This window comes from Mobula hypostoma, chromosome 6 (genome assembly GCF_963921235.1).
Source record: "Mobula hypostoma chromosome 6, sMobHyp1.1, whole genome shotgun sequence".
NCBI classification, from domain to species: domain Eukaryota; kingdom Metazoa; phylum Chordata; class Chondrichthyes; order Myliobatiformes; family Myliobatidae; genus Mobula; species Mobula hypostoma.
In genome coordinates, this window is record NC_086102.1 from 33,632,838 (window position 1) to 33,660,484 (window position 27,647).

At 41.2% G+C, this 27,647-nt stretch overlaps 1 protein-coding gene across 9 annotated transcripts in view; it reads left to right on the forward strand.

The window, feature by feature from the left end:
* Positions 1 to 27,647, forward strand: part of col8a1a (collagen, type VIII, alpha 1a) — a 149,890-nt gene that overhangs the window by 105,841 nt on the left and 16,402 nt on the right. For 5 of the 9 annotated variants that reach the window (XM_063050527.1, XM_063050528.1, XM_063050530.1 and 2 more), the window contains one exon: positions 22,663 to 22,966. In XM_063050527.1, coding sequence (XP_062906597.1) covers positions 22,666 to 22,966 — 301 coding nt within the window. In that variant the 5' untranslated portion in view covers positions 22,663 to 22,665. Of the gene's footprint in view, positions 1 to 1,550; positions 1,654 to 22,662; positions 22,967 to 24,097; positions 24,260 to 27,201; positions 27,260 to 27,647 lie in introns of those variants that run through there. The other 4 variants (XM_063050532.1, XM_063050534.1, XM_063050533.1 and 1 more) reach the window with 4 other exon arrangements.

A 27,647-nucleotide genomic window follows, 5' to 3' on the forward strand; every position in this document is an offset into this window, starting at 1 on the left:
CCAAGTCTCTTTGACTGCATCAAGGATGTCACTTAGTCAGCCTGGAAGGAGCCCAGTGTGAAAATACCGTAGACTACAATTTCTTTCATTGGCAGAGAGAACGGTTGGCTTGCTGGCAGAATGTGTTGTAGGTCTCACTGTAAGAGATATACACTAGTTTGTACTATGGTGGTTAAGTTAATGAAGGGCACAAATATTCAAGTTCTATGCAGGAGCAGTGGAATATAAATTCATAATAAATGTAAAAAAAAATAAATAATCATTAGTAATGAAGATCACAGAACTGCTGGAGTTTCCAGAAAAGGACAGCCTGTTCTACTAATCCCTGCTGGAAACTTGCAAATCAGAGCAGACTAGTCTCCAACAGGACTCAATCCCCAACACACATTTGATTCTTCATTAGCCTAGCAAGTTGCTCAGTACAAGAGCAGTTAGGGATGGGAGTAAGTGCCGGCCTTTTATTGATGCCCACCATGACAAATAAAAAGTCTCCATAGAATTGTGACTAGCCTCCTTGGATATCGGGAAATAGGACAGTAGACCACTGGACAAAGTAACAGGTGAAGAGACTATAAACACTGGGGTCAGAATGAATCTTCCAAACATACGGGGTTATATGGACAGGCTAATTATGTTACAGACTTTATGAAGAGGGCAAAGACTCTTTAAATTAGCCCTCGCTAAAAAGATTCTTAAATATGTTTATGAAATGTATGGACTCTGTGAACAAGATGAACAGATTTCCAACAATTTAGAGGCACAATGGGTAATGAGGCAAGTCTGACACCTTCTGTAGATTCTAGTCAGGAAAGGAATAGTTTTGACATTCTTTATACTCTGTGGATAAGGTTTCTTATTTGATGTACCTATAGACCATAAGGGGAAGGGAAAGACACTTCCAAGTATCCTAGCAACACACATAAAAGTTGCTGGTGAACGCAGCAGGCCAGGCAGCATCTCTAGGAAGAGGTACAGTCGACATTTCGGGCCGAGACCCTTTGTCAGGACTAACTCCAAGTATCCTATGGACACTTAGGACAGTGGAAGGAGGCTTCAGAATGTCCAACAGTGCAGAATGCTTAACAACACTTCTCATTTGTAATCTTCCCTGTACATTGGTCCCCAAGATTCTCTCTTCTAACCCAGGCTACACCTGTCATGAACAATTGCTACCTGGCAATGTAAACAAATTCTATGAAACAACTCCACAGTCTTCAGAAAATTAGCCTGTTAAGGTTTAGCAACTTGCAGTCTCTTTAAAGTAACAGTAGACAAGTGTTGTGGTGGGGTAGATGGTCTGGGTTCCTTTTATAGAGCTGTTGGAGTTCAAAATCTCAGCCTCTGTACTCCATAAATACATAAACCATCCTGGGACAGGCCTATAAAAACAAAGCTGCCATCCGTGTCTCCCCGTTACCACATAGCTGATGTTTAGTTTGGCCTGGATTTCCTTGGATCAAAGAACTGGGTTTTAAAATACAAGGACTAAAACCACAGCAAATAGGTATTAAGACCAACAGATCTTGCATACTGATCTGTCCACAGAGGAAGCTGCATATTATGCTTGTTGAGAAGCAGACAGTGCTGGCTTGCTGCTTTAGCGTGGAATTTCTGCTGGGAATATTTATTCTGGATGTACTTTGAAGCATTAAGGTAACTATGATTGCACTGATACTTGAATGTCTTACTTTTTGGGGAGCAATATTATTTAACATGACAGCTGGTGAGATTTTCTAGTTGATTCTTAATCCATACTTCATAAATCATGCTTGATTTTTATGCATGCTTTACGTTACTGGAAGGACAACTACAGAACTATAGATTGACTGCAGCACAGAAGCAGGCTATTTGGTTCATTGTGTCCAACAAACTGACTCCATCATCTCGTTTCCAACATCCCGCCCCCCCACCCTGTCCTCTCACCATATAGCCCTGCTAACTGCAGACTTTTAGATATTTAGCCAACTCTAAAAATGCTGCATTTGAACTACCTCTATTTTTTCCTCCCAAAGGGCATTTCAGATCTAACTACTCACAAAGTATTCCTCACATCCCTCATTCAAATTCCCTGAGTTCTTGACTCATGTGCTAATGGGAATCATTTTGCTTTATCTTGTCAGTCTTTACCCTTATAATTCCTGATATCTATGTCAGATCCTCTTACAATCTCATCAGCTCCAAGCAGAACATCCCCAGCTTCTCCACTCTACCCACATAACTAAAGTTTTTCATCCCTGGAATAATTTTGGTAAAATTCTTTTGCATCAAAATCTTCTCATCTAAAGTGTAGCACCTGTAATTGGACGCAATACTCCAAGTGCGAGTGTTTTACAAAGGGTCATCATGATTTCCTTGTTTTGTCTTCCATATCTGTTTATAAAATCTATAGTTCCAAATACATGCTTGTCATCTTCCAAAGTTCCCTATGTTTTAAAACTGTTCTTGCCTATTGTAAGGTTTGGAGATGATCTCACTGAGATCTTTAAAATGCTTGCTTACTCTGAGTAACATGAACTGTACAGATGGTTTGACAGCCATGTTTGAAATTTTATTTGAAATAATTTAGGACATATTCTCTGGTTACTGCAATGCTTGTTGAATTGATCATAAAACCATCAGCCATACTATGGGAGCAGAATTGGGCAATTCAGCCAGTCCAGTCTGCTCTGCCATTCTATTATGGCTGATTTATTATCTCTCTCAGCCCCATTCTGCTGTCTTCTCCCCATAACCTTTGACACCCTTACTAATGGAGAACCTATCAACCTCCATTTTAAATATACCTAATGACTTTGCCTCCACAGCCATCTATGACAAAGAATTACACAGATTCACCACCGTCTGGCGAAAGAGATTCCTCCTCATCTCTGTTCTAAAGGGATGCCCCTCAATTCTGAGGCTATAGTACCCTCTGATACCAGACTCACTCACTCTAGAGTACATCCTTTCCACATCCAGTAGGTCTTCCAATATTCAATAGGTTTCAATGAGATCCTCCCTCATTCTTCTAAACTCCAGTGAGTACAGGCCCAGAGCATCCAAATCCTCCTCGTACATTAAGCTTTTCCTCCCCATGGTCATTTCTGAGCACCTCCTTTGGACCCTCTCCATTGCAAGCACATCCTTTCTTATATAATGGGCCCAAAACTGTTCACAATACTTCGTGCAGTCTGACCATGCCTCAGCATTCCCACAGATTTGTCAAGCAAGATTTTCCCTTAAGGAAACCATGCTGATGTTGGCCTATTTTATCATGTGCCTCTAAGTACCCTGAAACCTCATCCTTAATAATGGACTCCAACATCTTCCCAACCACTGAAGTCAGGCTAACTGGCCTATAATTTCCTTTCTTTAACCTCCCTCCCTCCCTCAACAATTTAAGTGACACTTGTGATTTTGCAGTCCTCTAGAATCATTCCAGAATCCCATTACTAATGCCTCCAGAATCTCTTCTACTACCTCTTTCAGAACCCTAGGGTGTAGTTTATCTGGTCCAAGTGACCTGTCTACCTTCAGACCTTTCAGCTTCCCAAGCAACTACACTGTCTTCTGTGCCCTGACACTCTCAAATTTTTGGCATACTTCTGGAGTCTTGCACAGTGAAGACTGATGCAAAGTACTTATTGAGTTTGTCCGTCTATCTCTGTCCTATTACTCCCTCCTGAGCATCATTTTCCAGTAGCCCGATATCCAGTCTTGCCTCTTTTATTCTTTAATTATCTGAAAAATAAAACATTCAGTATCCTTTTGTTATATTACTGGCTACCTTACATTCATATTCCACTTTTTTCTCCTTATGGCCCTTTAGTTGCCTTCTGTTGTTTTTTGAAAGCTTCTAAATCCTCTAATTTCTCACTAACGTTTGCTATATTATAGGATCTCTCATTTGCTTTTATGCTGTTTTTGACTTCCCTCGTCGGACAGGGTTGCCACATCCTCCCTTTAGAATACTACTACTTCTTTGGGATGTGTCTATCCTCTACCTTCTAAATTGCTCCCAGAGATTCCAGCCTTTGCTGTTCTGCTATCATCCCTTCTAGTGTCTCCTTCCAATCAACTTTAGCCAGCTCTCCTCCACACCCCTTCCACAGAGCTCCACCCTTGCCATTCCCAACATCCAGCCGCCAAAGTTACAAACTCGACATTGACTAATACAGTTTTATGCCGAAGTCTTGGGCACCCTAGCTATATGCAGTATGTATGCCCAAGGTGTTTGCACAGTACTGTATACCAACTGCCCCACCCTCAGACCTATTAAGCTGCTTCCCATTCCCCTGCCAGATTAGTTTAAATCCTCCCCAACAGCTCTAGCAAATCTGCCCATTGGATATTGGTCCTCCTCAAGTCCAGGTGTAAACCATCCTTTATTTACAGGTCAGATCTTCCCCAGAAGGAATTCCAATGATCCAGAAATCATGAAACCTTGCCCCCCTGTACCAATTCCTCAGCCACACATTGATCTGCTAATCAACATATTCTTACCATCACTGCTGTGAGGCACAGGTAGCAATCCAGAGATTACTACTCTGGAGATCCTGCTTTTCAGCTTTCTACCTAACTCCCTACATTCTCTCTTCAGGATCTTGTCTCTTTTCCTACCTATGCTGGTACCAATATGTATCATGACTTCTGGTTATTCATTCTCCCCCTTTAAAATGCTGTGGACCCGATCTGAGACATCCCTGATCCTGGCACCCATCCAGGTGTCTCTTTTCACGTCCACAAAATCTCTTCTCTGCTCCTCTCAGTATGGAATCCTCTATCACTACTGCCCTCCTCTTCTCCCGCCTTCCCTCCAGGGCCACAGAGTCAAATTTACCGCCAGAGATCCAGTCGCTGGAGCTTCCCCCTAGAAGGTCATCCCACTCAACAGTATCCAAAGCAGTATGACTATTGCTGAGAGGAAAGGTCACAGGGGTACTCTGCACTGGCTGCCTATTCCCTTCCCTCTCCTGACAGCCACCCAGGTACCTGCCTACTGCAACTTAGGGGTGACTACCTCCCTTTAAGTCCGTTACCTATCACTGCCTCATTCTCCCATACAAGCCGCAGCTCAATGCGCCTCGTGCAGATGCAGTTATTGGGGAGAGTGGGGGTTTCCCAGAGTTCCCATATCTCACACAAAGAGCATACCACCAACCCTGGATCCATTCTCCCCACACTAGCATGCACTAACAGTCAAAGAAAAAAAAAATTACTTCCAGATTTTGCCCCTTCTCACCCAGGCCTCTTGAACCAAAGCCTGACCACTCTAACACTGTCCATTCATGCAATGGCTGGCTGCCCTCTTCACACCTCACTTCATAGACCTCTATGATTGAAGGCAGCTAAAAAGTCCCAATAGGCCCCAAGCTCTTTTTACCAATTGTCACCAATTAAAATGTATTTCACAGCAGGCAAATAAACAAAGTAATACATGTGGAAATTCAGCAACAACTTTATCATACAAGAAACTGTCATAATTAATACTAATAAATCAAATAGATGGACGGTCATTCTATATCTGTGGTATGTCTAAATTTATGAAAAAGTTCATCTATTTAATCTCCTTAGTAAAAATGTTCATGAAAGGATCAAATTTTACACGTTGCATTGATGCCGGAGAGTGAGTACAAACTGCCATTGGGTACCTGTGATTTTTGTTTTTCACTCTCTCTTTTGAGCTCATACCTTCCCTTGAAGTATGTCCACTGGTTTCAAGGAGCACTAAATGCTTTTCGAAACGATGGCACACTCTAGTGTAAAAAAAATTACATCTCCTGAATTTTCAAGTTTTAATAGTGAAAATGAGATGTGAAAATGTTGTACCTTTCATTCCTAATGTCAATCTATTTTCAAACGGTCCTGACGAAGGGTCTCAGTCCGAAATGTCGACTGTACTTCTTCCTATAGATGCTGCCTGGCCTGTTGCGTTCCACCAGCATTTTGTGTGTGTTGTTCAAACTGTCCATCTGGTTTTGACACATATGAGATGGAGGAAGCCTGCTTCTAGGTGGAGAGCTGGCCATTTCAAATTATAACATGGCTGCTTCTATCTTAATGTTAGCCGCAATTCCACTTTGACCTCACAAAACACAGAAACAAAGGGGACCTGAGCATTGTGGGCTCAGATTTTTAAGTTCCTGCTTTTCCAGTCATCCGCTGGATTTTGGCATTGTTTTGACTTGATATTGGAGAGCTTTGTATTATTTCAGGTGGTGCTCTGTTTAGTGTTAACTCCACCCAAGATGCAAGAGATGTTTCATGTCCTATCCAAAAGATGGTATCTCTAACTGTTCAGTTCTTTGCATTGTCAACTGAGATTTCAGGTATAGCATTGTGCAATTAGGCTACCTGTTCATGTAACAAAACCTGCAGCATGAATTGCCTATGCGGGTACTGATACAACACAGAGCAGTTAGTGTAGGAACAGACCCTTGGGCCAATGACGTTAGTTTACTGCTATTACAACGGACTAACTGCCTTAAATTCTTGCAAGTTAACCAAAAAGATTGTTATCAGATTTCATCTCCAAACAATTTAGACTACTCCTTATAGGGAGTAATTAATTAGACCCTTTTGTTTTCTAACTCTTGTTTTTGTTATTGTACCATCAACTCTGTTTCAGAAGTATTTCACCATAGCTGCGCTTTTATCTGTGGAAACAATTATTGAAAAGATACAGTATACTCTCTTAATCTTTGTCACAATGGTAAAGTATTGCCGGCTGTCTGCAGATTCTTGATTTCTGTTGAGCAGACTTTTCGCTGAGATACGTTGACTTAGCTGGAATCCCGGCCCAGTAAACCAGTCGTGTGGATAACTCCCAGCAGGTAACATTTTAAGAATGTCCACAATAATAAAAAAGAAATCCAAAACCCACACCCTAAGACTGTCAATGCCTCTTGGGATGTGTGTGAATATTTCTGTTTTTATTGCAGCTCCTGTGGAACAATGTTGAGAAGAATGCTAATAATGTATACTGTAGAACAAAACTTCAACTAAAAGCAGATAAACTAACTGGGGTATTGACAAGTAGACATAAAGGAGCATCTCTTCACTGGGATTAAAAGTGGGCCAGAAAGAGAGAGAAAATAAAAGCCCTGCTCAGTGTCTTGATTGGTGCTCAGGAGGGTTACAAGATAAACATGCTCTCTGCAGAACTTTCTCCTCTGCTTTTATATTTAATATGCTTTCAAATAGTAGAAAATACCTAAAGGTAGGAAGGTACAGTGACACAATGATATCATGGTTTGCTGTCCATTTTCCATTTTTAAAACATAAGGTGACTTTATAAGAACATGAGAAATAGGAGCAGGAGTAGGTCATCCGGCCCATCGAGCCTGTCCCGCCATTCAATAAGATCATGGCTGATCTGTCCATAAACTCAGCTCCATCTACCTGCCTTTTCCCCATAACCCTTAATTCCCTTACTATGTAAAAACCTATCTAACTGTTTCTTAGATATATTTAGTGAGGAAGCCTCAACTGCTTCCCTGGGCAGAGAATTCCACAGATTCACCATTCTATGGGGAAAAACAGTTTCTCCTCATCTCCATCCTAAATCTTCTCCCCTGAATCTTGAGGCAATATCCCCTAGCTCTAGTCTCACCTACCAATGGAAACAACTTTCCTACTTCTATCTTATCTATCCCTTTCAAAATTTTGTATGTTTCTATAAGATCCCCTCTCATTCTTCTGAACTCCAGAAAGTATAGTCCCCGGCGACTCAATCTCTCCTCATAGGTTAACTCCTTCATCCCTGGAATCAATCTGGTGAACCTCCTCTGCACTGCCTCCAAAGCCAGTATATCCTTCCTCAAGTATGGAGACCAGAACTGCACACAGTACTCCTGGTGCGGCCTCACCAGTACCCTGTATAGTTGCAGCATGACCTCCCTGCTCTTGAATTCAATCCCACTAGCAATGAAGGCCAACATTCCATTTGCCTTCTTAAAAACCTGTTGTACTTGCAAGCCAACTTTTTGCAATTCATGCACAAGCACTCCCAAGTCCCTCTGCATAAAAGCATGCTGCAATCTTTCACCATTTAAATAATAATCTGCTCTTCTATTATTCCTTCCAAAGTGGATGATCTCGCATTTACCAATGTTGTATTCCATCTGCCAGACCTTGGCCCACTCACTTAACCTATCTATATCCCTCTGCAGACTCTCCACATCCTCTGTACAATTTGCTTTTCCACTCAGTTTAGTGTCATCAGCAAATTTTGCTACACTACACTCAGTCCCCTCTTCCAAATCATCAAGGTAAATGGCAAACAGCTGTGGGCCCAGCACCGACCCCTGCGGCACCCCATTCACCACTGACTGCCAACCGGAGAAACACCCATTTATACCAACTCTCAGCCTTCTATTGGTTAACTATCCATGCCAATACACTTCCTCCGACTCCTTGCATCCGTATTTTATTTATAAGTCTCTTGCGCGGCACCTTATCAAACGTCTTCTGGAAATCCAAGTACAGTATACGACATGTTCACCTCTATCCACTGCACTCATTTTGTCCTCAAAGAACTCCAGTAAGTTTGTCAACAGGACCTGCCCTTTACGAATCTTCTGACTTGTTTCATTCTGATTCGGGATGGTGTTTGTTTCATGGCTTTGGTTAAATAGCAGAGTCCAGGCAGTCAATCTAATCAGGCTGCTGTCATCGCTGTTTTCACCACTGAATCTATGGCTGACCCACCTGTCACCTGTAGTGTTTCAAGCACAGGAACAGCTTAACAAAAGGAACAAACTTTTGTTTTGTTAACAATAGTCAGGGCAAAGATTCCAAAATGTGATGCTTTCAGCAGCCAACTTGAGATAATTGCTTTTTTTTTTATATACACTGGCATGTTCATATGAACAAGAACAAGTCTTAAGATTGAGGCCAGCCTTCTCTATTTCAAAACCTGTACCATTAATGAGTAGAAGAGAAAAGGTAAGAAAACACAAGTCTTTCTTGATCTATAAAATTAGGAGATTTTATAGAGGTGCAAAACATTCTTTACTGTCTAGAACTCAGGAAGTATCTGGAAAATGTAATATTCTTTAAGTAGAGTACTCCAAAATTTTGTATTTACGCCAACAAACTGGAATCAGTCTGTGCTGGATTGATATCACAGGATAAGGTGTTTCCATCCTTAAAGTGATACTTTTAGCAGTTGGAGAACCGGATCCCATGGATATCCAGAGTAGAAAGTAAACTGAGTGTAAAAACAGCATTTGAAACCAAGTTTAAATAGTTAAATGGATTTAGGCTTGCTAGAAACAGTTTAGTGGATTATTTTTGGGAGAAGGAGCATATTTCATGGGGAATGAAATGTCCTTTCTGATGTACTCAGTTGCTGGATGAAATACAAAATTATTGCCAATTTACTTTTCTCCCATAAACAGCTTCCTGCAAATTGTTAATCTGAGAATTACTATAGATTAAAATAGAATTAAAGCCAAAATATGTTGTAATAATGGATTTAACATAACATCTTATTTTCTATAATCTAAAAGCAACATTTTGTAGATGCTGGAAATATGAAATAGATGCTGTAAGTATGAAGCAAAACCAAAAATGCTCGCTACTATTCCGGATGTCAAGCAATATCTGTGGAAGGAGGCAAAAAAAGCATTAATGTTTCAGGCTGCTGACTAATAAGCAAGTCATCAATCTGAATGTTAACTCTAATTGAGTTTTAATAGATATACAAATGACTGGAATAGGGGTAATTACATCCTTATGAACACACATACTATTTATTTCAGTTCAGCAATTACTAGTCTTCCTTTTTGCCAATCTCTTCATTCCATTTGCTCGTACTAGATCTGTGTCCTTGCCCATTTAAGTGCCTGTCTAAATGTCTTTGAAATGTAACTTTTGGGGGGCATGGTAATGTAGCGGTTAGCATGACGCTATTATAGCTCAGGGCACTGGAGTCTCCGTATGTCCTCCCCATGGGATGCTTGGGTTTTCCCCAGGTCTTTCAGTTTCCTTCTGTAGTCCAAAGATGTACCAGGTAGGTTGATTGGTCATTGTAAATTGTCCCGTGATTGGCTTAGGGTTAAATCACGGTTGCTAGGGTGACGCAGCTCGTGGGGCAGGAAGGACCTATTCTGCGCACTATTTCTAAATAAATAAACAGAGCGGTGGCATCTGACTCCAATCTCCTCTGGGAGAGTCCAGATAATGACAACTGTGTCATTAAAAAAAATACTCTTCAAAACAGCATCCCCTTATCTTAAAACAATCCCCCTTTGTTTTTGATACCCCTACAATGGCAAAAAGATTCTGACTATTGACCCAACCTCTGCCTCTTATCTCTGTCAGTTCACCTCATTTACCCGAGGGGAAATAAACTTGGCCTATCTAATCTCTCCCCATAACGATAGTATTTCAATTTGGACAGCATCCCTCTGCACTCTTTCTACTGCAGGCACAACTTCCCTATAGTATGGCAATCAAAACTACAGGCTCACTCAAAACAGTGTTTTGTAGAGCTGCAGGATAATAACTCAAAATTATATTTTTTACTGTCTGTCCCAACCCATAAAGGTGACCATGCCATATTCCTCCTTTGCCACCCTACCTACCTGTATTGCTTTCAGTAATCTATGATCTTAAATCCCAAGTCCATTCTGTTCATAAATATTCCCTGGCACCCTACCATTCACCTAACACAACTGACTGACAGATGATGCAATAGCCACTGCTCTACATACCATCCTTACACATCTGGAGAAGAAGGATGCTTATGTGAGAATGCGGTTCTTGGACTACAGTTCAGCATTCAACACCATAATTCCCTCCAGGCTCAACTAGAAGCTCAGAGACCTCGGCCTTCACCCTGCCTTGGGTAGCTGGATCCTGGACTTCCTGTGAGATCGCTGGCAGGTTAGAAGAGTGGGTTTCCTCATCTCTGCCCCTCTGACCCTCAACACAGGTGCCCTTCAGGGCTGTGTCCTAAGCCTCCTCCTTTACTCTCAGTATACCCATGACTGTGTCACCACCCACAGCGCTAATCTGCTAATTAAATTTGCTGACAATACTACACTGATTGGCCTAATTTCGAACAATAATGAGGCAGTCTACAGAGAAGAAGTCATCACCCTGACACAGTGGTGTCAAGAAAACAACCTCTCCCTCAATATCGCAAAAACAAAGGAGCTGGTTGTGGACCACAGGAGGAACAGGGACAGGGTAACCCCAACTGACAATGGATCTGGGGTTGAGAGGGTGAACAGCTTTAAGTTCCTTGGCATAAACATCACTGAGGTTCTCACATGGTCTGTACATGCCGGCTGTGTTGTGAAAAAGACACAACAGTGCCTCTTTCACCACAAACAATTGAAGAAGTTTGGTATTGGCCCCCAAATTGTACTCCCCTCAATCGCAGGACTCTACAGACAGTGGCACAGACAGTCCAGCACTTCTGTAGATATGAACTTCCCACTTTTCAGGACATTTACAAAGTCAGGTGTGGAGGAAAAAAAAGGGCCCAAAGAATTATTGGGGACCCGAGTCACCCCAACCACAAACTGTTCCAGCTGCTACCATCTGGGAAATGGTACCGCAACATAAAAGCCAGGACCAAAGGCTCCAGAACAGCTTCTTCCACCAGACTATCAGACTGATTAATTCATGCTGATACAATTATATTTCTGTGTTATATTGACTGTCCTGTTGTACATACTATTTATTATAAATTACTATAAATTGCACATTTAGACAGAGACGTAACATAAAGATTTTTACTCCTCATGTACATGAAGAATGTTAGTAATAAAGTCAATTCAATTTACTGTATACATTTGACTTCCTAAAATACATCACCTTAATAGAGAGCTATGTGGTAGGGAAATTCGAGGCAGTTTTCTAGAGTACAGAAATTCCAGAGGAGGTTGTATGGTTGACACAACATTGTGGGCCAAAGGGCCTGTAACGTGCAGTAGATTTCTATGTTTAAACTTGTCTGGATTAAATTCCATCTTCTAACGCTCTGTGCAATTTTCCATCTGATCTCTATCTTGTTGCATCAATAATAATGCGGTTAATATTTACTGGAACAAAGGCAAAATGGTCTCCAAGAATGGTAAAGCTCTAAGGAGTATTGAGGAACATGGAGACCTTGATGTACAAGTCCAAGAATCCTTGAAGGTGGCAGTATGGTGATTGGGAGGTAAAGGCAACATGTGAGATGCATACTTTTGTTAGCTACAGCATAGCATACGAGTGCAGGAAGGACTAAACAACAATATTAAACAAAGCCACAGCTGGAATATTGCATATATTTCTGCTCTGCAAACTTTAGCAAGGACACAATTGCACCAAAGGTGCACAAGAGACTCACCAAGGTGTTGCCTGGGATGGAATGTTTCAGTAATGAGGAGGAATGTTTGGGTGCATTTGATCTCCTTGGAGCAGAGGAAGCTGAGGGAGATGTACAAAGTTATGAGAAGCATATATGGGATAATTATTTAAAAACTTCTCCGTAGAGTGATAAGCAGGACCAGGGTATAAATTTTGGGTTAAGAGAGTTGAGGGGACATTTGAAGAATATTTTCACCCAGTGATTGGTTACAATCTGGAATGTACTGACAGGGTACTCCCGTACTATTTAACAAGCCTCTAAACAAAAACCTGATTTGCCAAAATATAGTCGGCTGTAGACTAGGAGCTGGTGAATGAGATTAGTATATTTAAGTAACTGATGGTTGGTATGGACATGGTGGGCTAAAGGATTTGGTATTGTGCTGTGTGGCTCTATTTGGAGACATTACATTATTTGAAAAATGAATGCCCCATGAAGTAAAATGAATATACTCTTAACAGTTTGTAGCACAATCATGATGACTACATGCTTTTATAAAAAGATACAGTTCCTTCATAAATGATGCAGAGAAAATCTTACGTCAAAATAAAACAATGTAAGGTAAGTAGATGTCAGTACTTCCTTCATGAGATACTGCTATATAATCAGTAGGTTTATTCCCCTAGATTTTGTAGAGTGTAGATAAATCTGGAAATTTGGAAGTTGCACCAGGAGTTACCATATATTCCATCGATGATATTTATTCTATCAAATGGAAATTATGTAAATTAGTACATGGGCTTTATGCTATGGAATCTGTCCACTAATTACTCACAAGGTTAGGGCTGATAGTAGGTGGAGATATTCAGAAATAGAGAAGGCTGTGGTTGGATTGTTTTAAGAGAATATACCAGATTGCCTGTCGACCCCGAAGGAAACACCCTTGCTGCTCCAGGCTCCCAAGAAGGGATGCAAAGACTTGTTTTCATGGATCGAGTTGTTCTAATTTCCTTGCACCCAACTGGTGTCCTGAGATCTTGAAAACTTGTACTGTTGCTACTCTCCCTAGGAGTGGGATTCCTGCACAGATCACACCAGGAGCACAATGTGCAATGCTGAAGGAGGTGAAAAAGAACTCAAGGGTAACAGCAAAAGTCCTGCAGAATTCTCTAGAACTTGCTAAAGTTTCTGTTCACGTGTCCACTGTAAGGAAAACACTGAACAAGAATGGTGTTCATGGAAGGACACCATGAAGGAAACCAATGCTCTCCAAAAAAAAAACTGTGGCACGTATCAAGTTTGGCTGTCCTACAACGCTTCTGGGAAAATTTTCTGTGGACAAATGAGACAAAAGTTGAAGTTTTTGGCAGAAATGCACATTGCTATGTTTGGAGGGAAAAGGGCATTGCACACCAACATCAAAACCTCATCCCAACTGTGAAGCATGGTGGAAGGAGCATCATGGTTTGGGGCGGCTTTGCTGCCTCAGGGCCTGGACAGCTTGCAATTGTTGAGGGAACAGTGAATTCAAAATTTTATCAAGACATTTTATAGGAGAATGTCAAGGTAGCAGTCAGTCACCTGAAGCTTAATAGAAGTTGGATAGTGCAACAAGACAATGATCTGAAAGACAAGAGTAAATCAACAACAGAATGGTTTAAAAAGAAGAAAATGTGTGTTTTGGAATGGCTAAGTCCTGACCTTAATCCTATAGAAATGTTGTACAAGAGCCTGAAGCAAGTAGTTCATGCAAGGAAGCCCACCAGCATCCCAGAGTTGAAGCAGTTTCGTAAGGAGGAATGACCTTAAATTCCTCCAAGCCGATGTGCAGGACTGATCAACAGTTAACGGAAACGTTCGGTTGAAGTTATTGCTATACTAGGAGGTCACATCAGTTACTGAAGGCAAAGGTTCACAGACTTATTCTAACAAATACATGTACTATTGGATAATTTTTCTCAATAAATAAATGAACAAGTAAAATGTTTTTGTGTTATTTAATTCGGTTCTCTCTATCTCGTTTTAGGACTTGTGTGTAGATCTGATCATAATTTCGGTCATATTTATGGAGAAATAGAGAAAATTTTACAGAGTTCACAAACTTTTTAGCACCACTGTATATGCCACCATATACAACCCTGAGATTCATTTTCTTGCAGGCATACTCAATAAATCCATAGTAGAGTAATAACCATAATGGAATCAATGAAAGATGGCACTAACTTGGGTGCTCAACAAGTGAGCAAAAGATAACAAACTGGGTAAATACAAAAAGAAATAAATATTAATAATAAATAAGCAAAACTATCAATAACATGAGATGAAGAGGCCTTGAAAATGAGTCGATAGGATTTGGGAACAGTTCAATGATGGGGCAAGTGAAGATGAATAAAGTTATTCCCTTTGGTTCAAGAGCCTGATGGTTGAGGCCTATTAGCTGTTCCTGAACCTGGTGGTGTGAGTCCTGAGGCCCCTGGACCACCTTCTTGATGGCATTAGCAAGGAGAAAGCACGTACTGAATGGAGAGGTTCCCTGATAATGGATGCTACTTTCCTGCAACAGAGCTTTGTGTAGATGTGCTCATTGGTGGGGAGGGCTTTACCCATGATGGGCTGGGCCGTATCCACTACATTTTGTAGGAATTTCTTTTCAGTACATCCAGATCCTAATCACTGAGGTGTTGGGAGATCAACATGCCGAAAAGGGAACAAGGTTGTTCTCAAAGGGAGACTGAGCTGTCAAAGACTACAGCATACGTTCAAGAGGCCAGCTCCAGAGCACCATTAGGAAGTGATTATTTATGTAATTGCAGCTAATGAATTGCAATCAGCATTTCAATTCAAGCACATTTTTCGCTATGCTGTTCCACCTAAAAATGGTTAATATGAAATTAAAGCCATCTAGAATTATTGTGGAGCTCCCTTTCATAGAAACATAGAAACATAGAAAATAGGTGCAGGAGTAGGCCATTCGGCCCTTCGAGCCTGCACCGCCATTTATTATGATCATGGCTGATCATCCAACTCAGAACCCAGCCTTCCCTCCATACCCCCTGACCCCTGTAGCCACAAGGGCCATATCTAACTTCCTTTTAAACATAGCTAATGAACTGGCCTCAACAGTTTGCTGTGGCAGAGAATTCCACAGATTCACCACTCTCTGTGTGAAGAAGTTTTTCCTAACCTCGGTCCTAAAAGGCTTCCCCTCTATCCTCAAACTGTGACCCCTCGTTCTAGACCTCCCCAACATCGGGAACAATCTTCCTGCATCTAGCCTGTCCAATCCCTTTAGGATCTTATACGTTTCAATCAGATCCCCCCTCAATCTTCTAAATTCCAACGAGTACAAGCCCAGTTCATCCAGTCTTTCTTCATATGAAAGACCTGCCATCCCAGGAATCAATCTGGTGAACCTTCTTTGTACTCCCTCTATGGCAAAGATGTCTTTCCTCAGATTAGGGGACCAAAACTGCACACAATACTCCAGGTGTGGTCTCACCAAGGCCTTGTACAACTGCAGTAGTACCTCCCTGCTCCTGTACTCGAATCCTCTCGCTATAAATGCCAGCATACCGTTCGCCTTTTTCACCGCCTGCTGTACCTGCATGCCCACTTTCAATGACTGGTGTATAATGACACCCAGGTCTCGTTGCACCTCCCCTTTTCCTAATCGGCCACCATTCAGATAATAATCTGTTTTCCTATTTTTGCCACCAAAGTGGATAACTTCACATTTATCCACATTAAATTGCATCTGCCATGAGTTTGCCCACTCACCCAACCTATCCAAGTCACCCTGCATCCTCTTAGCATCCTCCTCACTGCTAACACTGCCACCCAGCTTCGTGTCATCCGCAAACTTGGAGATGCTGCATTTAATTCCCTCATCCAAGTCATTAATATATATTGTAAACAACTGGGGTCCCAGCACTGAGCCTTGCGGTACCCCACTAGTCACCGCCTGCCATTCTGAAAAGGTCCCGTTTATTCCCACTCTTTGCTTCCTGTCTGCTAACCAATTCTCCACCCACACCAATACCTTACCCCCAATACCGTGTGCTTTAAGTTTGCACACTAATCTCCTATGTGGGACCTTGTCAAAAGCCTTTTGAAAATCCAAATATACCACATCCACTGGTTCTCCCCTATCCACTCTACTAGTTACATCCTCAAAAAATTCTATGAGATTCGTCAGACATGATTTTCCTTTCACAAATCCATGCTGACTTTGTCCGATCATTTCACCGCTTTCCAAATGTGCTGTTATCACATCCTTGATAACTGACTCCAGCAGTTTCCCCACCACCGACGTTAGGCTAACCGGCCTATAATTCCCCGGTTTCTCTCTCCCTCCTTTTTTAAAAAGTGGGGTTACATTAGCCACCCTCCAATCCTCAGGAACTAGTCCAGAATCTAACGAGTTTTGAAAAATTATCACTAATGCATCCACTATTTCTTGGGCCACTTCCTTAAGCACTCTGGGATGCAGACCATCTGGCCCTGGGGATTTATCTGCCTTCAATCCCTTCAATTTACCTAACACCACTTCCCTACTAACATGTATTTCGCTCAGTTCCTCCATCTCACTGGACCCTCTGTCCCTTACTATTTCTGGAAGATTATTTATGTCCTCCTTAGTGAAGACAGAACCAAAGTAATTATTCAATTGGTCTGCCATGTCCTTGCTCCCCATAATCAATTCACCTGTTTCTGTTTGCAGGGGACCTACATTTGTCTTTATCAGTCTTTTCCTTTTTACATATCTATAAAAGCTTTTACAGTCCGTTTTTATGTTCTCTGCCAGTTTTCTCTCATAATCTTTTTTCCCCTTCCTAATTAAGCCCTTTGTCCTCCTCTGCTGAACTCTGAATTTCTCCCAGTCCTCAGGTGAGCCACTTTCTCTGGCTAATTTGTATGCTACTTCTTTGGAATTGATACTATCCCTAATTTCTCTTGTCAGCCACGGGTGCACTACCTTCCTTGATTTATTCTTTTGCCAAACTGGGATGAACAATTGTTGTAGTTCATCCATGCAACCTTTAAATGCCTGCCATTGCATATCCACCGTCAATCCTTGAAGTGTCATTTGCCAGTCTAGCTTAGCTAATTCATGTCTCATACCTTCAAAGTTACCCCTCTTTAAGTTCAGAACCTTTGTTTCTGAATTAACTACGTCACTCTCCATGTTAATGAAGAATTCCACCATATTATGGTCACTCTTACCCAAGGGGCCTCTCACGACAAGATCGCTAATTAACCCTTCCTCATTGCTCAAAACCCAGTCCAGAATAGCCTGCTCTCTAGTCGGTTCCTCGACATGTTGGTTCAAAAAACCATCCCGCATACATTCCAAGAAATCCTCTTCCTCAGCACCTTTACCAATTTGGTTCACCCAGTCTACATGTAGATTGAAGTCACCCATTATAACTGCTGTTCCTTTATTGCACACATTTCTAATTTCCTGTTTAATACCATCTCCGACCTCACTACTACTGTTAGGTGGCCTGTACACAACTCCCACCAGCGTCTTCTGCCCCTTAGTGTTACGCAGCTCTACCCATATCGATTCCACATCTTCCCGGCTTATGTCCTTCCTTTCTATTGCGTTAATCTCTTTTTTAACCAGCAACGCCACCCCACCTCCCCTTCCTTCGTGTCTATCCCTCCTGAATATTGAATATCCCTGAACGTTGAGCTCCCATCCCTGGTCACCCTGGAGCCATGTCTCTGTGATCCCAACTATATCATAATCATTAATAACAATCTGCACTTTCAATTCATCCACCTTATTACGAATGCTCCTTGCATTGACACATAAAGCCTTCAGGCACTCTTTTACAACTCTCTTAGCCCTTTTTAATGCTTGCCCTGGATTTGTCGGCCTGCCACTTTTACTTTTCCCCTTTGTACTTTTTGCTTCTACGCTCACTTTACACCCCTCTGTCTCTCTGCACTGGTTCCCATCCCTCTGTTGTGAACTAACCTCCTCACACCTAGCCGCTTTAATTTGATTCCCACCCCCCAACCATTCTAGTTTAAAGTCACCTCAGTAGCCCCCGCTAATCTCCCTGCCAGGATATTGGTCATATGTAATACAGGATGGAAACTGGCCCTTTGGCTTATCTTATCCATGCTGACAATGATGCCCACCAATCTTGTCCCATTTGCCCATGTTTGGAACATACCCCTCGAAACCCCTCCTCTCTGTGTACCCTTACAAATAAGATAGATGAGTTGGTACTACTCATCAGGACTAACTGATGATTTATGCCCACATTTCTGCCTTTTGTTGAAACGTGGCTAAACTCGGGCAGACCAGACCAACTTTCTTCAAATGCCAGGACACCAGCAATTTAGAGCCAATCACGATAATGCATTGTGTGGCAAGTCACATGGTGGTGGCTTGTGCATGTTTATAAATAACAGATGGTGCAGGGCCAAGTCGATCATTCTTTCTTTTTCCTCTGTTGACGTAAAGGTTGTTTTCATCCATTGTAGGGAATACCCAGGAAATTTCACTCTGTTATCCTGGCCGGTATTTACATTCCCACTCACGCAAATGCTCAATCTGTTCAACGGCTGTTGGCTGATTGACATTTGTGAACTGGAAAATAAATTTCCCAATGCTCTCATTTTAATTATGGGGGATTTTAACCATTGTACCATAAAACATGATCTGCTCAAATGCCACCAGATTAGCTGCCCCACATGTGAGAATAGAACTTCGGACCTCTTCTATACTAACATTAAAGGACATTCTCCCCCCACTTCACAAACTATTTGGAAAACAGAACATTAGGAAAGCTGCAGCTCTGTTGGTGTCTCACCTGGTACTCTAGGGCACTGTGTGGGTCAGCTCGCACCTGTCTTCACTGAGGTATTTAACTCCTCCCTGCAATTAAAGTTGCTACAATCGTTCCAGTTCCCAACAAAGACGAGATCAATGATTATATGCCAGTCGCTCTGACTTCAGCAGTTATGAATACCTTTGAATGTCTGATGTTGCCTTGCCTTTAAGTCCATTACTGATCCTCTTCTGGACCTGCTACAAGTTTGCTCATAGAGCAAATTGCTCAGTTAAGAATGCAGTTAACTTGTGCCTTCAATAGGTTCTTCAATGTTTGGACTCCCCAACACCTATGTGAGGATCTTGTTTGTGGATTTTAGCTCTGCCTTCAACAGTATTTTCAGCTGTTTCCCCGTGGCAAGCTAACCCTGCTAGCTGTGCTCAAATGTACCTGTCATTTGATTATATACCTCCTGACAGGAAGGAAGCAGTATGTAAGGCTGAGGTTGAACTTGTCTGATCCAATGTCTATAAGCACAGGGCTGTTCTTTCATCCCTCCTGTTCTCACTTTATACAAATGACTGGAGCTCCACAGATAAATCCATTAAAATCCTAAAGCTTGCGGATGACACCAGTGTGGTTGATCTAATCTTTAATGATGATGTGACCTACCAAGGAGAGGTAGACCATCTTGCAGTACGGTGAGTCCATAACAATTTGGAGCTTTATGCTATCAAGACAGTGGAAGTGAGGATTGATTTCCACTGACAACGCCCCACCTTGGAAGTTAATGGTCAAGCTGTGTCTGTGTTCAAGCCATTCAAGTTCCTGGGGACCAATACATTGAAGTAGAACAAGAATGTCACGCTCATCACTAGGAAAGCCCAGCAGACATTCTTCTTCCTACGTCTGTTTAGTAAACTTAACATCTCAGGGCATATCCCGATGAACTTTTACTCAGCTGTCATTGAAAGTGTTGTGGCCACCGCTGTCACTGGTTGGTTTACCACCACCTTCTCCCTCTCCCTCTCCCTCTCCAAGTCCAGGTTGCAGCGAGTAGTCCACTCCACAGAGAGCACTGACGGTCAGCTACGAACATTACTGTTCTTCACCAGAGTGAAAGGAAGAGCTGACAAGATTACTGCTGTCTTCACCCATCCCAACAGTCACCTACTCACCAAATTGCCATCAGGAAGACGCTACAAGTCCATCACCACCAGGACTACATGGCATCTCTGAAGCTTCTTTCCTGTAGCTATCCAGCTTCTCAACGAAAGTCACTCAGGTGTAATACTCCAACTGTTCCTGCACAACATCCGTTATATAGTATTTCCTGCTCTCCTCCTCCTGTTGATAATTGTTGTCTGTTCATAGGTTCACATTTATTTAATTTTGATTATTGACATATGTGCATGTGACTGTTCTCATTGTTGATCGCTTGTGGCTGTTTGCACGATTGTCTTCTAAATTGTAGGTTGTTATTTTACTGTGTTGTCTGTTCTGGTATTGTCCTGTGTTTTGTGCTTGGCACCGAACCACAATCAATTCTTTTAAAAACGCAATCACAAGGAAAGCTGCAGATGCTGGAAACTCAAGCAACACACACAAAATGCTGGAGGAACTTTGTCAGGTCCTGATGGAGAGTCTCAGCCCGAAACGTCGACTGTGCTTCTTCCTATGGATGCTGTCTGGCCTGCTGCGTTCCACCAGCATTTTATGTGTGTTGCACAATCAACTCTTGTATATTTCACATGCTGGCAACAAAAGTGATTCTGATTCGAACTTAGAGCCATGGGACGAGATGCTCTAATCAACTTCATCATAACTTTTAAATGAAATATTTAGTCAAGACATTAAAATTGTTATTTCATGTTCATTTAACTTAACACATTACCATAATCTACTTAATAGCAATCATTAATTTTATTGCCTCATGATGTTCAAGTTATTTGGTGATGAAATTTCACTCTGGGAGCAGTGTAATTGTGTTACTGATTATTTGAAAGTTCCATAGCCAAAGGATTTGCATGTTTGTTTGACTTTTTACCTTGGCTAAATTGTTTGGAGTTCATATTATGCCCAATTGATATAGCAATACATTGATCCAGTAGCCAGTCAAAGTGTTTAAAGAAAGTAGGAAGCTGCTGGCTAGACAACTAGTGAGCTGTGCAACTTGTGTCAATTGTTCCTTGGATATGAGAAAAAGGGAGGATTACAATGGTAGGTTTGCTGTTAGTAATCATGAGACTGGAAACTGCAAACTTTATGAGAAAATCTACTACCCATGACTGGAAGAAAGCCTAAGCGTTAGAAGTTGCTGTCTGGTCAGATGCTATGCTGACGCCAAAGAAAAGCTGTCTAGACGGAAGTTAATGAATAGAAATTTGGAGAACAAATTATGGGAAAACATTAGCAAAGTGTTTTCTTTTAACGTGGTTATATGGCCACAATAATGCATCAATACTACTGGAAATTTGGACGTGGCCACAATGGGCTAACTGTCTCCTCTCTGTGGCAAAATGACTGTGGTTCTATGATGCTGCATATACTGAGTGGAATGCAATGTCCTGTTTTACTGAGTGTTACTGTCAAAATACCGTTGGTCACGTTCACAGGAAGCAGCTAACTAGAAGGTACTCAGAGGTCATGCATACAACTGTTGCAAAGGAGTAAGATGGTCAGACAACCTCAGCAGTTAATTCTCTGTAGCTTTCCTAGATATCCATACCAAATTGTCCTGATTGATCTTGAAAGTCTTTCAATTGAATTATTCTTTGTATTGTGCATCATTTAGTATACTGATGTTCCAGAAGATCTAGCCCAACATCATAGTAAGCCTTCTGGGTACAGACATGAATATTTTAAACACTTGCTTTGAAGGTACAATCAGGAGCAGAGGTAGGCCATTCCTGCTTGTTCTGCCATTCAATAAGATCATGATTGTTCGGACTGTAACCGCAAATCCCTATTCACCACCTTGTTTATCAAGGACCTACCTACCTCCATTGCCCATTGAGGAAGGGAAATCAAGACTCAGTCTCCTCAGAGATACATACATTACCTCATCTTCAGATGACGACCCTATTAGAATAGCTACTAAGTAGTTCTAGATTCGCCCATAAAAGAAGAATCTTTATGTAACCTTCTGACAAGATTTCTCAGCATCTTTAAAGCTTCATTCTTCAAATCTTTTACACAGACAACACACCAGTTTTGATATCAGTCAAAACTGCCTCCAGTGTATATACATCCTTTCTTAAATATGGTAATGAATTCTGTACACCATACTCTAGATGTAACCTTGTGTAACTGAAGCATAACCATCTTATTTTTGAACTTTGCTTTCCTAGATTGATGCATTTGAATAGGTTTTTTTAAAAAGAAGGTAGGGCATTTACAGGTTCTTGAATATGACAGAACGGTGTCCCCCTTTAGAGGGGAAGAGATAGAAAGGAGGTGGGGGGTGGGGGCAGTCCCCAACACGTAAGCGATATGTTTTGTCTAATGCTGCTTCACACAAACCACAAGAGGAGAAGAGAGGTACAAGAACTATTAAAATGTGAAACTTTCTCGTATGCTTTGTTTCAGATCATGGCTATGCCTTTCCTCCTCCTACAGTTCCTGACAATGACTGTCCATTTGTTACTGGCTGGAACTGTTCATGTGGGTGGTTACTATCCAATGAAGCAGGGTCCACAGCAGCTGCCACAAATACAAGTCCCCCACATGGTACAAGTTGGCAAAGAGAGACCTCATATGCAACACATGGGCAAGGAGGTGCCACACTTGCCACTGTATGGAAAGGATTTACCATATACCTCTCACTATGGGAAAGATGTTCCTCAAATGCGTGTGTTTGGAAAGAATGTGATGCCTCAGAAGGAAGCAAAAGGTAAGAATTACATTAAATTGAGGATTAAAGTCAATATTTCATTTTTGTGTGAAAGACATCAGGATTTTCTGGATTCAGTCTGATTTATCTAAATGACAAAGGTGCTACTGTGAAAGTGGAATTGTCAATTTAACTAGTAAGAGAATGTGTTGGGAGTCCTCAGCAGATTAGGTATCATTTGTTGAGAGATAAAACAGCCAGCTCAAACAGACAGGGAAAGCTAATTATTTGGAATGGTAGAATTCAGTATTGAAACCTGCAAAAGAACTGCACTATTCTTTGACAGAATTAGGTGCAGAACCTTGACCTTGTGTTGGTCTTTGCTGGAGAAATGTGAAGGTCAGAATGTGAGCAGGATTGAGAGTTAAAGTGGCAAAGCTCAGATTGCCCTTAGAGGGGGAATGAAATTATTCTACAAAGTTATCACTCAACTAGCATTCGAATTTTCCTATTTGGAAGAGGCCACTTTTACAGATGATTATTTTAGACTATCTTTTTACCCCCACAAGCCACTCATTTGAAAAAATTATTCTAAAATATTTAATTACAGACTATACTCTGCCTGGAGGTCAGTGACTAGCGGTGTTCCACTGGGATTTGTTCAGGGACTGCTACTCTGATTTTTTTAATGTATGACTTGCATGGAGGAAGTGGAGGGTTGGGTTAGTTAAGTATGTAGATGACACAAAGGTTGGTGGTGTAGTGGAGAGTGTAGAAGGTTGTCATCGATTAGAAAGAGATATATTCTCGGGATGCAGAGTCAGTCGGAGAAGTGGCAGGTGAGGTTCAATCAGGAAGAGTGAAGTGATAAATTTCGGAGAATTGAACGTGAAGACAGAGTACAAGGTTAATGGTACGATTCTTAGCAGTACGAAGGAACAGAAGGACCTCAGGGTCCAAGTTCAGGATCAGGCTTATTATCACCGGCAGGTGTCCTGAAATTTGTTAACTTAGCAGCAGCAGTTCAATGCAATACATAATATAGTAGGAAAAAATCAATCAATTATAGTATATGTGTGAATAGATTACAAATAGTGCAAAAAACAGATATATATTAAAAAAGTGAGGTAGTGTCCAAGGGTTCAACGTCCAATGTCAATGTCCATTTAGGAACCAGACTGCAGAGGGGAAGGAGGCATGGGATCCAAGGGGACATTGCTTTGTGGATCCAGAACTGGCTTGCCCACAAAAGGCAAAGAGTGGTCGTAGACGGGTCATAATTCTGCATGGAGGTGGGTCACCAGTGGAGTGCCTCGGGGATCTGTTCTGGGACCCTTACTCTTCGTGATTTTTGTAAGTGACTTGGATGAGGAAGTGGAGGGATGGGTTAGTAAGTTTGCTGATGACACAGAGGTTGGAGGTGTTGTGGATAGTGTGGAGGGCTGTCAGAGGTTACAGCGGGACATTGATAGGATGCAAAACTGGGCTGAGAAGTGGCAGATGGAGTTCAACCCAGATAAGTGTGAGGTGGTTCATTTTAGTAGGTCAAATATGATGGTAGAATATAGTATTAATGGTAAGACTCTTGGCAGTGTAGAGGATCAGAGGGATCTTGGGGTCCAAGTCCATAGGACACTTAAAGCAGCTGCGCAGGTTGACTCTGTGGTTAAGAAGGTATACGGTGTATTCGCCTTCATCAATCGTGGAATTGAATTTAGGAGCCGAGAGGTAATGTTGCAGCTATATAGGACCCTGGTCAGAGCCCACTTGAAGTACTGTGCTCAGTTCTGGTCACCTCACTACAGGAAGGATGTGGAAGCCATAGAAAGGGTACAGAGGAGATTTACAAGGATGTTGCCTGGATTGGGGAGCATGCCTTATGAGAACAGGTTGAATGAACTCAGCCTTTTCTCCTTGGAGCAATAGAGGATTAGAGGTGACCTGATAGAGGTGTATAAGATGATGAGAGGCATTGATCATGTGGATAGTCAGAAGTTTTTTCCCAGGGCTGAAATGGTTGCTGCAAGAGGACACAGGTTTAAGGTGCTGGGGAGTAGGTACAGAGGAGATGTCAGGGGTAAGTTTTTTACTCAGAGAGTGGTGAGTGCGTGAAATGGGCTGCTGGCAACGGTGGTGGAGGTGGATACGATAGGGTCTTTTAAGAGACTTTTAGATAGGTACATGAAGCTTAGTAAAATAGAGGGCTATGGGTAAGCCTAATAATTTCTAAGGTAGGGACATGTTCAGCACAACTCTGTGGGCCAAAGGGCCTGTATTGTGCTGTAGGTTTTCTATGTTTCTAAGCTGTGCCTGAATCACTGAGTGTGTGCCTTTAAGCTTCAATACTTCCTACCTGATGGTAACAATGAGAAAAGGGCATGCCCTGGGTGCTGGAGGTCCTAAATAATTAGGTCCTTAATCTAATTCATAGATCTCTCAAAGTTGCCCTGCAAATTAATAAGGTGGTTCAAATGGCATATGGTGCGTCAGCTTTCATTAGTCAGTTGTATTAAGTTTAACCATCGCGAAGTAACGTTGCAGCTCTATAAAACAGCGGTTAGACCACACAGTATTATGTTCAGTTCTCGTTGCTTTATTAGGAAGGATATGGAAGATTTACAGAGACTGCAGAAGACTTTTATCAAGACGTTGCCTTTATTCGATAACATGACTTATGATGAAATGTTGAGTGAGTTGGGCCATTTGCTCTTTGCAGCACAGAATGATAGGCATCTTGATAGAGCTGCACGAGATTATCAGAGGCATAGATAAAGTGAACACCCAGCATTTTTTTCCCCAGGGCAGCAGTGGCCAATACCAGGTGACATTCATTTAAAATGAGCAAAGACAAGTCTAGGGGAGATGTTAAAGGTAGTTTTTTCTTAAAAAGAAAACAATGGTGGCTGGCTGGAATGCATGCTGGGGGTAGAGGCTGATATCATTAGGAAACTTAAAAGACTTGGATAGACACATGGATGTAGAAGAAAATGGAGAGTTATGGGCTGTATAGAATGAAAGGGTTAGATTGATGGTGGGGTAGGGTTATACTCTTTAGTACTGTGGCATTGGCCAAAGAGCCCAGACTGTGCTGTCTTGTTCACTGTTACTCTATTAAACTTTTCTCTCTCCCTCTCATGATTTTTAAATAAATGTACTAAATTTCTACTTTTTTGTCTGTAAACCTTCTGCCTTATTTTTTCTTAAGCTTTATAATCTTCTATTGCTTTCCTGTTACATTATCTATAAACAAGTAATAAACCAGTCTAATAAAAAGCTTAATTCTATCACCTACTTTTCCATCTAGATGACAGCAGCTTCACTGTAAAGTGTCTTGGGACATCCAAGGTGCAAGGTTTTTTCCACTTTTATTTATTCTATCATTAACTTAACATATACATTTTCCTCCTCCTCAGAATCTATTGACACATCAAGACATTTTATTACAAACTCTTAAACAATATTTATAATTCTCGGTTTCTCTTCCCACAAATGTGACATGACCTGCTCAGTATTTCTAGAATGTTGTCATTATTTTAGATGGCCTGGTCTGCAGTTTTGGCACTCATTTGATATCTTTTCACTTCAGTGAAATTTGTCCTTTTACAGTTCAGTGCCCTCGATTACAATTTCATATTAATCTGTAATGGATTCTGACTACTTTAAGATCATTGGTTTTCATTAATCATGCTGTTGCTGTGCCAATTGACCAATTCAGTCTCTCAGATATAAACCAAGAAGGTTGCATTTCTTTATGGAAACACGCCAGTCTACAAAATTGTTCTAAGTTCATCATGAAGATTTATTCAGCACTTTTTCCATTTGCATTACCTTTATTCTATTCTGTCCAGAGAAACTTAAATCTTGTGTCTGCATCTCAGTCATTTATTTCAATTCCTGTCATTTGGGAGTATTACATAATATTAACTACCAGAGGATTTTAGATGTTAAGCTATTACTCAACTGTTAGAGTAGCTATGGATAAAATTTACCAGATTGGTCCAGAATATTGTAATTACTGTTTATTCAACATAAGCAAACAATTCATTTTGCTGTTAAAGAAGGAAATATTGTAGATGTAAATAGATCACTCCTGGCTGGGTTACATTTTAACAGGTGGTATCTTACCAGTGGTTCCAATCAGAACTGCTTGTTCAGCAGTTAAAATAACAAAGTCTTAGAGACATACCTATGTGCTTTTAAATGTGAAAGTCCATGTCCACTTACAGATTCTGAAAGCCACATGTTTGCTCCGCTGAGTTCACATGACGACCAGCACCAAAGGTCAGTGTGGCTGAGATTTCTTAAGATTATGTTGAGGAAATCACATCTCACATTTTGTGCCAGGTCTTCTCAGTGAGTACTTTAAATATTATGGAGATGGTAGAACAAAAGCCTGTCATTAATGAATAGTTTGTGTGTTTTATTTAAATCATGTATTTTAGTGTTAATTTTATTTTAAAAGTTACTAAAATTGAGGCAACTTTAAGTGTCTCTAAATATCCATAAACTTTGCTGACTTTTTAAATATTTCCCCATTTCCATAGGTGTTCTAACAAATCTTGCTCGTTCAAGCTCGATGCTCAGAATATACCATATCTCCAGTTGGGACTCAACCCACAATTGGGAAAGATTAACCATAGGAAATTATACCATAGGAAATTTTTACAATCCATACCACTTTAAAAAGGCATACTATGTCCTTGCTATTATAAATAACCCTGACACCTTACACCCTCCATCT